The sequence below is a fragment of the Drosophila willistoni genome, assembly GCF_018902025.1.
Source record: "Drosophila willistoni isolate 14030-0811.24 chromosome XL unlocalized genomic scaffold, UCI_dwil_1.1 Seg141, whole genome shotgun sequence".
Lineage (NCBI taxonomy): Eukaryota > Metazoa > Arthropoda > Insecta > Diptera > Drosophilidae > Drosophila > Drosophila willistoni.
Window position 1 is genome coordinate 8,784,594 of NW_025814052.1, and position 16,019 is coordinate 8,800,612.

A 16,019-nucleotide genomic window follows, 5' to 3' on the forward strand; every position below is an offset into this window, starting at 1 on the left:
ACAAGCAACGTGACAAGGGAGATGTAAGATGAAAGGTGTGCAGGGAAATTGGGCTGGATGGGGTGGGCGTGTTCTTGACAAATTTTTCATTGGAATTATTATGATGGAAATGATGATGAGATTGTGCAAGTGTGCTGATGACGGCGGTTAGCAGGTACCACGTATGTCAATTGACTTCTTAAATTGAAGGCGATGCCCCCCGTTTTCTGCATACCATTATCATTTTTATTAACTAACGATTTTTCGGCACAAGCACAAGTGGCAGCAAAAAAAAATAAGGATAAAACTTGGCTGGATGGGGCTGGACGGGTAGGTGGGAATCAGGACGAGCTGGAAGGAACATCATTTTCTGACCATAGCCAAGCCCATTCCCAGTAGCCCTAAGGCCATGAATAGAACTGTTCCTCCAGCCAATGCCATGGCCTTGACAATCTCACGATCGCTCTGCTTTCTCATGTATGCCTCTAGTAAATTCATTTGATGATTGCTTTCGATTTCCAGGAATGCTCGGCAATATTTTAAACCTTCTGTGTAGTTCTTGAGTCGGGCATTACCAAAGGCCAGATGATAAATGTAATCTCGCCGACCATCTGGATGCTCGTGGGCCAAATTCTCAAATAACATCAGGCCACGTTTCACATCGTTCGTATAGCGACTGCGGACCAAACAGAAGGCATACTCAAATTTCGTCTCAATGCGTATCCAGCCATCTGATTCGAGTTCACGATGATATTTGCGTTCAAATCTCTGAAGATCTTCGGAGGGTACCACTTCTTCTAGAAGTTCTTCCATTTCTACTTCCATTAGCTTTTAGTAATTTTTCTGATGTGTAGCAAAAATCCCAAACAAAAAATTTCTTGACAACAAAACGGTTGACAAATAAAACAAGCAATAGTAAATATTCAAATCAAGCAGAACTAGCAATGCAAAGGAGATTGTAAAAATATTAAAGTTCGAGAGTTTTTCCCTTTTAGGTTATTAATCCTTTTGTAAACACCCCTGACTTTGGCGGCACTTGAAGGTTTTACTTACTAGAAAGTGTTGAACCTTTCAACCAACTGAGCTCGAAATGACCTACCCACCTCTGGGCAACCAAGCGAATGTCCAGTACTGAGTGCTTACCTCGCTCCAGTTACTTGCCATCTCAGAAGCCCCTCAACACTTTTATTTTTAATTTATGCAGTCCAAGTGAACGTTTTAATTGCAAGCTCATGGCAGCAGTAGCAGAGGCAGCAACCAATAGCAGCCTTCCGGCCCGAGCCGCTTATGGTTTTGCTCTCGGTCTCGGTCTCTCTATGGTTCTTGGTGTCTGGTGTTTGGGATTGGTATTGGAACTGGGACTGGGACTGAGACTAGCATTTGGGGTTGGGGTTTGTGGAGAGACTTCGGACTTTTGGGGTCGTTAGTTGCCTTCGGTTCGTCGCCTTGTCAAGTAGCAAACTGTGGCGACAATTACAATTCAACAGCTACCAAAGGACTGGAACTCTGTCACAGATGATTATTTTTAAGTAGGAGTGCTTTTGGCTTGGTTGCTTTGGCCAGTCCTTCTTCTATTTGGTACCTCCAGCTCCTCTGACACCTCCCTGGGTCGATGTCCTCCCCATTGACCGAAAAAATTCTGTTTGTACTGGCTTATAATTGCTTTACAGTAGGACGTTGGCTATATTCTTTAATGCCGCTTGTAAGACAAATGCAAATGAAATATGAAAAATTCAACCAAAATGTATCTTATTTAATTTGAATCAAGTTTCCCAGTTACTAAATAACTATATAGTTGAAATCCATAAAAGAGGAGACAAAACTGTTTCAATATATTTCATGGGTGACAATGGAACCGGATCACTCAAAGTATTCTTGCCATTTTTATTGCAGTTTGCATTTATTTGATTGGAACCTTTGGTTTTTCAATTGAAATACATTAAATACATTATTGTTAGCTAAAAAAAAAAATGCGAAGACAAAAAAAAATTGATTTTAAAATACAATATTTACAGAAAAACAATTTTCAATTCTTTTCGTTTTCATTCTCCTATCCACTCACAGCCGAGGGCTATCGACTGCACCACTATTTGTATGCACCACCGAGTTAAGCAGTTGCTGCTCATGACGGGATCGATTCCGCCATGATGACGACGAACCCATGCCTATGGCTATATTGGGTTGATTGATTTGGCCGCCCATCACCACTTGACTGGCCGAATGGCCGCCAGCCAGACCGGTGGCTCCGCCATTGCTGCGATGCCAAGGTATACCCTTGAATGTATCCACAAAAGCTCGACGAAAACTGGCATTCATGAAGCAATATGTTATGGGATTGCAACAGCTCGATGAGTAAGCCAGCAGCTGCATATAGCCAATCGATGTGTAGTCGATATATTCGTACAGCGATTGGCCAATAAACATGCTCAGCGTATTGATTACATAAAGAGGCGTCCAGCAAATGAAAAACTCAAGCACCAGCACGAATAGCATCTTGACAACACGTTTCTTGCTCTCTAGTGTTTTGGCCTCGTTCGATCTACAATATGGGTAGTAAAAAAAAAAAAAAACAAAAAACACAGAAATGATTGTAAAGAACAAGTTATTAGAAAAGCATTGCAGAAGACCTTGCCAACTTATTAATTAGATCACTGCAACTTAAGTTATCTGAAACAGTCATCGCTTAAAATTGCTTCGGAACTTCTTTGTGCTTTCTACAATTGTGTTGCATGCGTTTAGGCTGCCATTTTTATTTTGGAAACTGTATTAAACTAAATGCCAAATGTTTTTGGATCGTTCTTCTTGCGAGGTAATTTACTTTATTACAATGCACATTGGGCATAAAGTGGATATATTGAGAACTTAATTCAATAACTTAATTGGCAACAGGGATTCAATAATTATTTTTAATTTTAGTGTATTTTTCACGTGCTTACAAAGTCACATGTTTTGTCTAAATTGTCTGTAAACTTAGTCAACTTCGATGTGTCGAAAAACTGGAAAATTAAGGGAATGTGTGTCAAATATATTGAAATTAAAAAGATTTGAATCAAAATGAGAAGAATGAGAAGAAATGTAGGCAACTTTAAAAATCCTCAAGGCAAACATTGCTTATTATACATACTATAGGGCATGCAAAAAACTATTAAATTGTTGTAAAACTGTATACATTTCGGGACATACTTTAAGGGGCAAAGTTGCCATATTTTACAGAAGTAAAAAAATGACTTTTGTTAACTTTAGCCAAAAAGAAGTTACGTAAATCTTTGCTTTAGACTGGGACTTAACACTTTAAACCTAATTTTGGCCATTCTCTTCATATTTTGTATTTAGGCCAAGTTTTAGATAAGAAATTTCATCTTGCTTGATGTGTAAAACAATAAAAATAGCAAGGAAAGGGCAATTTATTCAATAATAAATTGAATTGATGTCTAAACTAACATTTTTAAATATGCTTTTTTATATTGTTATCATTTGTTTGCAAAAAGTTTTGAGTCGCAATGAAAATTGCAGCCTAAAAAATGGCAACATTTCATAGTTTTCAGCGCGTCGGAATAGAACCGTGATCCTATAGCAAAACAATTAATCTGTCCCAATGTGGGATGCAGGAATATATACCTTCGAAGTGCTGCATCGTGCATACGTAAACTGGGGGAAGCTGTCTTTGCCAGGGTCACAGTTGTTGTTGTTGTTGTTGTTGTTGTTGTTGCTGCTGCTGATGATGTTGTTGGTGCTGCTGCTGCGGTTGTCGATGTCGTTGTTGCCGCTGTTCCTGCTGTTGCTGTGGTTATCGTTGTTAGAGTCGTTGTTGCTGTTGCAGTATTAGCTCCTCCACCATTATTGTTGTTAGTACTATTTCCCTCTAGCATACATATTTGCGTGTGTGTGTGTGTGTGTATGTTTGTGTTTATTTCAGTTTAATTTATACAAAAGAAAAACCACAACCTCCCTTACCATTGTAATCTGTGGCCGCTGTGAGTACCAAGATGCAATTGTTGCTGCTGCCAGGTGTTGCTCCCATATCCATTCCACCGCCAGATGCCTGTTGCACAACCCTGCTGACCGCGTCTTTGCCCATGCCCACATACAGGGTGCGCGTGATGAGTATATAGGCCACACATAGCACCAGCAAAGGTAATACCAATAACAAAAAATCCAATAGTATATTATACAACCTCTCATAACCTTGATCTGGCCAGATTTCACGGCATTTGCAATAACCTGTCACCAAAAAAGTTAATTAAACAGTTAGTAAAATAAGATCACGATCATCTTCGATTGATGACCATAACTGTCATTCCTAGTTTCAGCTACTTGTTCTTTTCTGTGCTAACACTTACCTGGCCGACTGGTTGGTATCAATTGACTGAATACGGCTATCGGTGTCATACACAAAATGCCTCCAAGCCAAATAAATCCGATTATCTTGTAGGCGTGACTTATTGTCTGCCAAGAACGAGAACGCAACGGATGGCAGATGGCATAATAGCGTTCACATGATATGGCAACCAATGTCCATGAAGAGACGGCCACCGAGGCAGCTGTAAGCAGGCAAAAGAAGAAGTAAGTGGGTCAAGATGGCAAATAAACATAAATCATATTAATAATACATGCTTTTCATTCATAAATATTAAATATGTATATATGCAGTGCGTCCTCGTTAGGTTGCTAGTAAAGTAAAGTCTTGTTCTAATTAAGACACATTCATTAGTGAAAATTGCTCGTTATGCTTGTTCTTAAACAGTTAATACCCTGTACCATGGAAGTACGCGCAGGGGTATAACCCTCGAAACGGCTAAAAATTACTAAAACAAAAAACTCACCAAATTTTTTTGTAAGTACAAAATGTAATATAGCTATAGTTTAAGTGAAGCTATAGTTTGCCGATAGTCAACTATAGCTATAGTCAACTGATGGCTGTGTATTTTGTATTTTCTGCTAATGACAATTTAATGGGGACTCCAATAAAAAAAAACGAGCCCAGGGCTAATATAATGTTCAGGATTTTTTTCATTCTTATTGCACATTTTTTTTTTTTGTGTTAGCCCCTTTTGCTCCAGTTACATTTTAATTATAAAATTTGCATATTAAAAAATGCTATCGCCTCGCCTGTTTGCCATCCCATAGGGAGAACATTTACACAATTTATTTCTAGATGCAATTAAGTTTAACAATTTGTGATAGTACAGGTAGTAAAATGAGCGGGGAGGGGCGGACATGTATGAATGTATGTATGTATGTATCGCTGCCATTTAATATTGGGCCAACTAATTATTTATTAATTGCGTTTACAATTAATATTAACTATTGGCTTCATAGTCAACATAGCCAACAATTTCCACAACAAGTCACTATTTGCAAATAGTTCAATTTAGTAAAAGGACTTTTTGTTGTATTTTGTAATTTTTAAATAATTAAAATTGTAATTTATTTTAAGATTATTAGACCAATGCAGAGGATATTATAAAATATGTGCAATTTATGAAGTGCAGGGAATGCAATCAAATATATTCTCGATTAGTGGTCGATTCTATTTAAGCTCTAGAATGTGATTTCTATCCTATTGAAGTCATTTTTTATAGGATCATTTATTTGTTATAAATGACAAATAAATGTTATTAATGAATGCTAAACGAGTTTCAAAAACCTGAAAATTGATTGTATACGATATCTTGGTTTAGTTACTATGAATTAAAATGAAATTTCATAGTTTTCCTTTTATAGTGTCATTTGAAAGGGTATTTCATCGTTTCCATAACGTCATCTACGTCCACATTTCTTGCACTTTCAGTTTGGTGTTGCATAAAATTAATGAATTTCCTGATTACTTTGTAGCCAGCCAGCGTGTTTGATTTAAAAACACAAAATGGCATATATCTTTGAACGAAATGTGTATTTACATACATTCATATGTATGTAGATATGTACAGATGTATGTATGCTTGTGTAAAGGCAATCAATGAAAAGCGTTTGGGAAAATGTAAATCAGCCTTATGACGCAATTTTATCCAGTTCTTCCTTTTCATCTCGATATTTTTGTCCTTTTTTTTGGGTTTTGTTGAGCCACTTAAAGTTGTAATCACAGTCAAAAACCGAAACGGCAAGCTTTCGTCTTTATAACTTATACATCTGGGGATGGAGTGTTGGATTAGGCCAAGGAGGAGGAGGAGCAAAGACAGAAGGAAGGAGGTAAATGAGGGGAATATGTATGGGAACACGCACAAACATTTCGGCCATATGTCATCTGGCTGACTGACCCATTCCTTCGTTACGGAAATGCGAACGCAACCCAATCCTAAGCACTCTTCTGCTTGTTCGTGTTAAGAAAAACAAATTTTTTGTGGTCTACGCCTCCATTTATTTGCCGGCAATCAAATTTTATCGCCCAACTGACGCTTATAAATTTCCGCCCGTTCCTCCCCCCGCCCATCCCTCTGGCCCTTGCCAGGAAAGCCTGTCACACAGTTTGGTGAGTGTGGTAAGTGTGTGTTTTTGTATTTTGCTGCGGGTCTGCATGTCGTATACGTAATATGCTTAACACGTTCCATAGCCGTTGCCTCTTAAAGGCGTTGCCTCTCATCCTATTTATATATTTTTTCTCTTTGCCTTTTCTTTGCTTTTTTTCTGGTACAAATCAAATTCAATCAAGGAGCCAAGCAACGGCAAAAAAAAAAATCAAGAAATTGAATTTGTGTTCACTGCCGACTTATTTGCTGTCAGTTTTTGCATTTGACGATTGAATTACATACACACACACACACACACACACACACAGACAAACTAAGACTCTTACAAATTGTGTTTGTATTTTAAAATGATTTAGTTGTCATGACTTTGGCAGTCGGCAGGCAAATCCATCAAACTGTTTAACTGCCGCGTATTAAAGTTTAACAACAACACGCATACAACAAGCACAAAACACTCACACACTCACTCACACACTAACATGCACTGGCACACTTACACGCTCATGTTGTTTATTGTCCGCTTGACTGAAAGCATCTTCAAACAAGGTTTACATTCCATGTCAATCAAAACGTCAACTTCAATTTTACCAAAGGGCTCAAATGTATGCAACACCTTTAGCTGTCGCTGTGTCTAGGGGAAAACTAGAATATGTAGCATACATTTCGGTGGCATAGCATATTCATTTCTTCCCTAAACTTTGTAGTTATGGCGTTAGCGTAACAAACTTTAGGTACACAAATGTTCCAAGCTTGGCTCAATTTGAAGTTCAGGTGCTAAAATCGAGAGATACATATCCATTTCCTGTCTTCATTATTATTATCCCCAATATTATTTGTTTCGAGCCTACCATTGCGTATGTGTAATTTTTATAGACGAAAACAAGAAAGCTAATTGAATAACAAGGCAAATAGCCATTCATTTATTTTGAAAAAAGTTTTTTAAAACAAAATCACCAACTAGCGTAATTAAAGAATTACTCGACAAAGTGGCAATTAACATATAAAAATAAAGTCACTTTGGCTTTTTTTTGTTTGTAGAAAGTGCTCGCTGGTAAAAACAAAAGCGTATACGCAGGGTGTGCCAGCTAGAGTATAAAATTAATATTATTATGATTATAACGGAAGTGAAAATCTCACATGATCTTATATCATAGCAAATAATAAAAACACGTAATAAAGCAAATTTGCTTTGATGGTTCATTAAATTTCTGACAACATTAAGAGAAACCATGACATTATTAAAGAGTTGACTTTTTTTGACGAAAAGGGCAAATATTTGCCTGTTGGTTATTTTAAACTTAATAAAAAAGACTTGGTTACTAATCTATTTTTTATTTAACCTTTAAGTTGATATAAAAATGGCGAAAAAATATGGAACTAATGTACAATAAACTTTTTGTATATGTGTATAATAATTTGATTGACAACCGGACAGCTGCAAAGTTACTGGCAAAGTGAGTCCCATGGTTTCGTACACGGACAGGGATCGAGACGGAGACCCATACCAAATGGCGGTTGGCAGGTCCAGTCACATATTTGTAGCTTCTGGCTGGGGAATTGGTATTTTTTTTTTTGGTGTTCGCAAAACGAGAAATAAAATACAACGAAACAGAGATGATGATGACGATAAGAGTGATGATGAGTGACATGTTACAAATGATGACAGGACTCCTTGCCAGAAGTTGGCCTTTGGGACTGTAGACTGTAGACGATGGAAAAGGAAATGAGAATAAGGAAGTGGAACTGAAATAGTAATAACGATTTGCTAGTGGTTTAGCTGTGTATTTCTATTTGTGTATAGGCTAGGGTCAGACAATGGTGGACTTGCTTGACCCAGTTTTCTATTTAAAGATAAGATTAATAAACAAACTTATGAGAAGCTCGTTAAGTCACTGGAAATGAAAAAGTCGTGTATTTAGGCAAATAATAGTAACAATCTCCCAATAAATTTATTAAACTATAGCTTAAAGGCATTGCAATTGCATACTTTTTAAATTTGTTAAACTTAATTTGTGTAAATTTGTTTTCTATCTATCTGTTGCCTCACCCTGTGTACGCATACACATGTATACACACACACACACACACATGTATTTATTTCACCCATGTTTAACTTTATTTTTTATTTTGGCTCATTTGAATTTTCATTGTTGTTTCGTTTGTTGTCGGATATGTTCTGTTCAGTTTCAAATGATTTTAATTCAATTTCCAAATTTTGTAAAAACTTTTACCCAAAGAATTTGAGAATGACGGGACGTGATGGGACGAGACGGAATGGGTCGATGCGGGATGGTAAGGGACGTAAATACATTCCGAATTTATTTCAAAACCATTTCAAAGCCATGGCATTTAAATGCCACAATGAATGCATTAAATTTTATAAAACCAAAATCAGAAGTGCGTACAAAAACAACAAACGAAAATTCTATTTAAAGTTGAAACAAAGTTACTTCAAACTTCTTTATTGTTTGTTGGTTGTTCCTTTCCTTCATGTAATTTTTTTTTTTTGTTTGTTGATTAAAACTAAGTTGGTAAACTTGGCTTTAGGTAAAGTCTAGGCACACACACACACACATACATACACACACACACACACACATGTCTTAAGCAGGTTCATGTTGATTTTTTTTTTATGGCATTTGTGTTTTAATTTAAATTACAAAAAAAAAAAGAAACAAAATAATCCCAAAGAGGCAAAAGTTGAAACAGCAACTGAAACTTTTTAGTTGCTCAAATGAAAAACTTTGGCAGGTTGAAATTCTGGTCCTCGATTTCACAATACCCTGCACAATGTGTAGCCTATGCCCAAGCCAATTCAATCAAGAGTAAAGTTTCTGAGAAACAAATAAATTTCATCGAATTCCAATTAAGAGAAAACCCATTACCAACTTTTAACCACTACTTTAAATAACTTAAAAGCTTTCATAAGTACAAAAATAAGTAGGAAGGTGCTCACCACAAAAAAAGAAAACATAAATAAATAAATAAACAAGAAAAATTACGTTCATCTCGTTAAGCTTTTTATAAGTAGGCGGATTATAATGTTGCTACTTTTAAGGAGAAAGAATAATGTATACAATATTGCGTAGAGCCAATTATGAGATTAGCTCGTGTCACAGTTGCCCTACAGCCATTTGGCTAAAATCTCCTACCGAAAATTTGCCAAACAAGAAAAGCCCAGAGCAAGTGGTTTAATATTAAAAATACTTAGTTTCTGATACGGCAAGAATATCTACCCACATGTCTTTTTATTCGATCTCTCAACTGAACTTAATTAATTCACTCGAGTCGTGTTTATTTTCTTGACCAGCTGTTAATCCTTTGGCTATTTAAGTCAAACGGCATATTTGATTATGGTTAATGTGCTGAGCTGATGGTAGTACGTGTGAAAGTGACCACCGCATTATAATGAGAGTGTCCCATTTCTGGGAGTGGCCAGAGCACTAACTAACACTACAGATAATCGACCGACCACCTCCACAGTGTCTACCTGTATGGCAAATTGCAAGTGTGTTTTTGTGCTGGAGAACTTAGAGTTCAAGCTAGAGCCCCAGTGCCAACACCGTTGCCGTTGGCCAAAAACTCATTAAGCAAATTGTGCAACCTGCCAAGGCCTTGTTTATACAACCCCGAAACCCACAATGTTTTGTCCCTCCCCCAACCCGAGCCACGTCTCACTAGCATCTCATGCCGCACCATGTGTGGAGAAGTGAACGACAATAAAAACAACAATTGGCAAACGTAAACAACAAGGCAACAAGCAAAAATGCCCAACCAAAAAAAAAGGAATAACAAAAATCCTTCCATCCATCAGCAGGAAGAGCAGGAGTAGCTGGAGGAGGTCCATGACCAAGTCCTGGCCGTAGGCGTTGTATGCGGACGTGGGCGTCGTTGAACGTTTAGTTTGCACATATCATATGGTTCACCATCTTCCGTTTGCCATCTTCCTTTTTGGTCTCCCCTATACCATGCACTGAAACTACAACTACCCTGCACAATGGGACAAAAACAGTTCAAGGACAATCTTGAATCACTAAAAAGTCTGCAGACTCACTGTTGCTTTCTCACAGGACAATCAACTGATGCAACAGTTAATGAGGCGATAAAAGTAGTTCACGTTGACATAGAAAAAACGATTAGGGCAACTGTAGATAATGATTTTATATAGTAATCAAATTGAAACACACAAGATCATAATATATCGATAAGAGAATCTATAAATTCTATAAAATTCATTCGTGGGTTTCGAGTTTTGAATATGACTTTAGATTCCCAATTTTAATAATGATTTTGCTCAAGTGCTCAAGCTCGTCTCAAATCGTCCAACTTTTGCCCATATACATATGGGTTAGACTTTAAGCCATTGTAAAAATAAACTGAATTTAAGGCGATGTTAAAAACACATTTAGCATTTTCACATACTTTGCCAGACCCCAAAGCCATGGCTACTTCCTCCTTCTTTGGGTGTGCCATGGTGGTCATAAAGAACTTTTGTTTAACACATGTTTTGTGCAACGCCGGGGACTACAACAACAACAAAACAACAACAACAACAGCAACAACAGTAACAACGACAACAGCAAGAACAGCTCTTAAAACACAGAGTCCAAACAACATCGAAATTGTTTTTTTATGTTGCTTCATATTAAAGTTGCTTTAGTGCCATGAAAGTGAAGGCACAGAACTTGGCGACAACGCCAGCTTCATTTGTAGATGTAATTTTTATGCTCTCCTTCTTTTTGCTTTTAAAATGGTTCTTGTTGAGTTTAGTGTTGGATTAAATTTAATTCACAAAAATGAAACTGTTGTTAGTAATCGAATTTTGATGACAGTTTAATCGAAAAAACAGTAAGCTAAATCATTAAATATTATCGAGCGATAAGTTTGTCCTTCGACACTTGACACTTTTGTTAATATTCACTGAAATATTCAGATCATTGACTCACCTTAATCACTTTATTCAATGGCTTTTGAGCGATAATTAAAACGATAACAGGAAATACCATATAAACCTAATTCTTCTTGTGAATTGTGGAATATCTGTCGATGATCTGTTAAGACGACATACAATTGCCAGGGATAACTTTCTGAACCCGCTTAAAGGCCAAAGTTCATTCTCATTATCCTTTCTTCTGAATTTCTGCTGCCTCTCTGAGGTCTTTCGAGTTAATTTGAATTCAGCTAACTAAATTGTTTGGCAGCAGATGTGTTCTGTCCTTCTGTGGTTATGTAATTGTAATTATACGCGTCTGTTACATGTTTCATATACTGTTTCCCCGCTTCCCTGGCTCTCGTCTCCCTCGAGCCCTGTTGTTAGCCATGTCCCGAGACCTTGGGCTTGGTTCTTATCCCATGTTTTTTGCCCTGTATTCCTGTTGGGCATTAAAATTGTTATTTAATTCACAGCTTGTTGCTGCCATAGAAGAAAAAACAAAAATATTTTATCCAGTGGGTGGAGGAAACTAAGTGTGCAACGCCATCTTCTAGTCATTTAAATTACGCTCACGAATCTTCTCCTCTTCCTGTTTTCTCTTTGTCATGCTAATGTATCCGTATACACAAAAAAAGGAAAAAACACGACAAACGAAAATTAGAGAGAAAACAATGACAAATTGAAAATAAGCTGGCCGAAAACGAAGAAGTTGCCATAATTTCCACGTAGATTAAATCTGGCTGGGTATTTTCATCCTTATTGCGAGTCCTTAAATACAATTTTGGCTCCCTCTATATGTGTGTGTGTGTGTTGTGTGTCTTGCTAATGCGCCTACGCCATAAACATAAGCAACAATAAGCGAACCACTAAGCCCTAGCTGGCCCCCTAATTGTCCCTCTGCTAAATGACTTTTCTCATACATAACAGAAAACGCCACACACACACAAACACACACACATACACGCACTCAGTCAGGCAAGAAGGACTCGCAAGGACATTGGGCAAATGTCTTTTTAATAGTATCAAACTCGGACAAGTGTTTGATTTGAAGTTATGTTATAGCCATTCCACACACATTCCATTGTGTTTCAACAAGCTCTTCGTGCAATAAAATCACAAAATATTTGAATTTTAATTTGCGTCTGACGCAAAACAGAAGACGAAAAAGAATGAAAAAGAAAACAAATGCAAGAAAAACACCGAAAAATTGACTTCAAAAGTGAGCAAATACCATTTGTCAATGATTTAAGGTTCGGAGAAGGATTTCGCTATAAAACGTCAACATTTTCCATAGCATACTTTTTTGGGCAATGAGTATTTTTTACTCGGAATTCACATAATAAACTAAAACCAGTTTATATTCATTCTCCGAGATACCGTAACGTCTGGTGTCCCATTGAATAATCATGAATGGATAATCTAGGAATATAAGTAAACTAAGTGACATTAAGTTTTTATTGACATAACGTTAACTGTCATTCAAAGTGAACTTCTATGGCCTAGGTCGTAGTCAATAAAACGATCCACATGCTGACGATGATTATCATAAAAAGTTATGTTAATGCTTCTTCAACCCAAAAACTCATGCCAAACACACACACACACACACAAACACCTAAATAGACATGAATACAAAAAGACACACACATAAATACAAATGTGTTCACATATATTGCTTATGTATTTGTAATTTTAGCTAATTGAAGGCAAAAGTAGTTCACTCCCTTACCTAACCTCATCACACCTCACCTCACCTCGCCTCTCCTCCCACCTCACCTTACCATTGCCAGCCTTTTACCCATTTCTATTTACCTTTCACAAGGCAAAAAAAAAAAAAAGAAGGAAAAATACAGAATGGCTCACAAAAAATGTTGAACAGAGGAGAACGATGGCCTGGAATAGAACCCATGGGTAAGTTTTAGGACCAAGCTCAACATTATAATTAGGTTAGATTAGAAGGCGACAGTGGGTAAAGGAAGGCGGAGGTTGGGTTAAACGTTTAAGTGCTGTCGCAGACAAATCAAGTTAAAGCTTTTTTGGGTTTCGTGAGGGTGAGCATTTCAGTGACAGTTGATGGAGGTTCGGGGGAAAACGCCATCTAAATCTAAGATGGCAAATGAATACAGGTGAAAGTACAGTTACTTTCTACAATTGGGCAATAATGATAATAGACAATGACCAAATTCTATTAAAATTGTAATGGCTTTAAAACTTTGCTAACGTTTACCCAACTAGTTTTACTTGATATTGATTGATTTGATTATTAGACAAACTCTCTTGAAATTATTGTCTCATTTTATTCAAAGCAAAAGTATTAAGGCTCACGGAAAAAGCAATTAAAATTTATTCTTAACTTTTGATTTTGTGTGTTTCTGTTGTGCACTTACCCTGGGCAAATTGAAAGAGTTTGCATAGGAATTCGCCAAAGATGAACTGACGCATCAGAGTGCCAGCCAAAGTGACTGGCATGCAGAAGACACCCAAGAGCACATCGGATATGGCCAAATTGAGGAGAAATACATTTGTTATGGTACGCATACGACGATTTTGCACCAATGTCGATATGACCAGAACATTGCCCAATACGGCAAATATGAAAATAACACTGTAGCTGGGTATCAACCAGAATGGCATTTCCGTGGCGGTCGTTGACGATGATGTACTGGATGTTGGTGCGAAAGTTGTTGCTGCCAGCTCACTGGTGGCCATATTGAAATTGTTAGCCGCCATGTCCACACCCTCACCATGGTCCCCATCCACCGCCGACGCCGACGCCGCCTCCGCATCCGCCTCGTCATAAATGCCAGAGCCAGAGCTGGAACCGGAACCCGAGGCGGAGGTGTTATTGAAATATGCACTAAAGTTACTCGCCATTGAACTTGAACTCTCATTCAATGTCAGCGATACGATATGACTGGCTGCTTTGGGTGCATTTGCAAAATAGGCCAATAGGGCCTGATAGTCGGCCGCAACATTATCCTCGAGATTCATTATCAAATATATCAATTTCGATCACACATTTTGTTCAACCAAAAATAGTTTTGTTCTGTTTTATTGCCAATTCAAAATCAAATTGAAAAAAAAAACAAAATCACAAAAAGAAGACACAAATTTTGTTACGCAGGCGCGCAGGATTCGGTTTTGAATTTGAATTGTGTTTTTTTTTTCTTGGTTTTTTGATTTAGTGATTTGTCACCACGACACGAGGCGACGGTCGACTGTCGAGGATTGGCGCTTCGTTTCGGTTCGCCGTCCTGTTTTGCAGGACCGTCACTTGTAACGCCTCGTTACCAACTGGCGAGCCTTTTGTTTGGCGTTTGGCTGCTGTTGACGCATCTTTCTGTGAATATTGTGGGGCCAGCAACATTGTACAGAAACTCACCATGCGAACATGTTGCCAGCAACAAATTGTTGCCAAATAGTACTTACTTATTCTATGAATGAAGCAAAAAAAGAACAAAAGGTACAAGTTTCTTCAGTTTGCTTTTTTGAAAAACCAAAAACAATGTTTACTTATTCTTAGAACCAAAAATGTATTCTAATTGAGTGAGACTAAAAACCTCAACTAAGCTTGCTTAAATTATTTAAAAGGAAAGATTCTGAGAAAAAATCACCGCAGTATTTGGTCAATGCTTTTATTATACTCTTGTAAGCTATATTTAGAAATTGAGTTTAAGTCGCAAACCTTCAGCCTTGGGTGGTGCATACCTTATATATTGAAAGGTTTTGTACCATGCACCACTAAGTGAAATTGTATCTTTAAGTCTCCAAAACAGGCAGAAGGAAGAGGTTCCGACTTCATTATGTATATGTACATTATGTATGTATATTCTTGATAAGATTCAACATCCGTGTTGTTCTAGGCATACATCTGCAGATTTCTGAGACTAAAAATGACCTTTCGTCCTTCATATTTTAAAAAGGATTCCACAAAAAGGTGTATAAAGGTTAGCCAAGTTATATAAACTGTTTTCATAGAGTGAGCTAAATCAGGCGTTTTTGTATTTTTCATTGTATTTTTGCGAAGAACTCAAAAGGGAGATGATAAAACAACGGTTTTTTTGCAAGTTGTCTTTTAGCAGTTATTTACGGCTATCAGAACGCAACAGAAACCTCTGGGAAAGAGCCGCTATATTTTTTTTTTTGCATTTTGTTGGAATTCGTATGAAATTGAGTACATTTTTTCTGTCACTTGAATAGAACATGCATTTAGTTTGATCGTTTATTTTGGCGAGTGATCATACAAATTTTGTTAAAGGAGGTTTTTTGCTATTTTCGAGTATTGGCTTTAATATAAAAACAAAATGGGTTGAGTAAAATCCTTAACTGATGAGGAAAGAGGACAAATAAAGTCGTACAAGGACTCTGGACTATCAATTGCAAAAATAGCCAAAAAAATCTATAGAAGTCGACATGTCATTTCAAAATTTTTAAGTAATGTGTCTGGCTATGGAAACAATATGGAAGACCGCACTCATAGTGTGATTACCAATGCTGAGAGACGACTAATATTAAGAAAAGCGTCCAATTCTCACGACTCTGTGGCTAAATTTCGTGAAAAATGTGACGTTAATGCTAGTCCATCGTGTTATTTCGAAGGCTAAATATCTAAAGAGACTTAAAATTAAGAAGAAGCCTCC

At 37.2% G+C, this 16,019-nt stretch overlaps 2 protein-coding genes across 2 annotated transcripts; both read right to left on the reverse strand.

Annotated features, from left to right (window-relative positions):
* Positions 1–205: 205 nt before the first annotated feature.
* Positions 206–896, reverse strand: LOC6648616 (mitochondrial fission 1 protein). The gene has a single exon (XM_002071791.4). The coding sequence runs from the start codon at positions 802–804 to the stop codon at positions 343–345; it is 462 nt and encodes a 153-aa protein (XP_002071827.2). The 5' UTR covers positions 805–896; the 3' UTR covers positions 206–342.
* A 1,124-nt stretch (positions 897–2,020) lies between these two features.
* Positions 2,021–14,428, reverse strand: LOC6648726 (cholecystokinin receptor type A). The gene is made up of 5 exons (XM_023179419.2): positions 13,767–14,428; positions 4,320–4,520; positions 3,934–4,200; positions 3,598–3,841; positions 2,021–2,518 (listed from the first exon to the last, which is right to left on the reverse strand). The coding sequence occupies exons 1-5, from the start codon at positions 14,368–14,370 to the stop codon at positions 2,038–2,040; spliced, it is 1,797 nt and encodes a 598-aa protein (XP_023035187.1). The 5' UTR covers positions 14,371–14,428; the 3' UTR covers positions 2,021–2,037.
* Between the last annotated feature and the right edge of the window lie 1,591 nt (positions 14,429–16,019).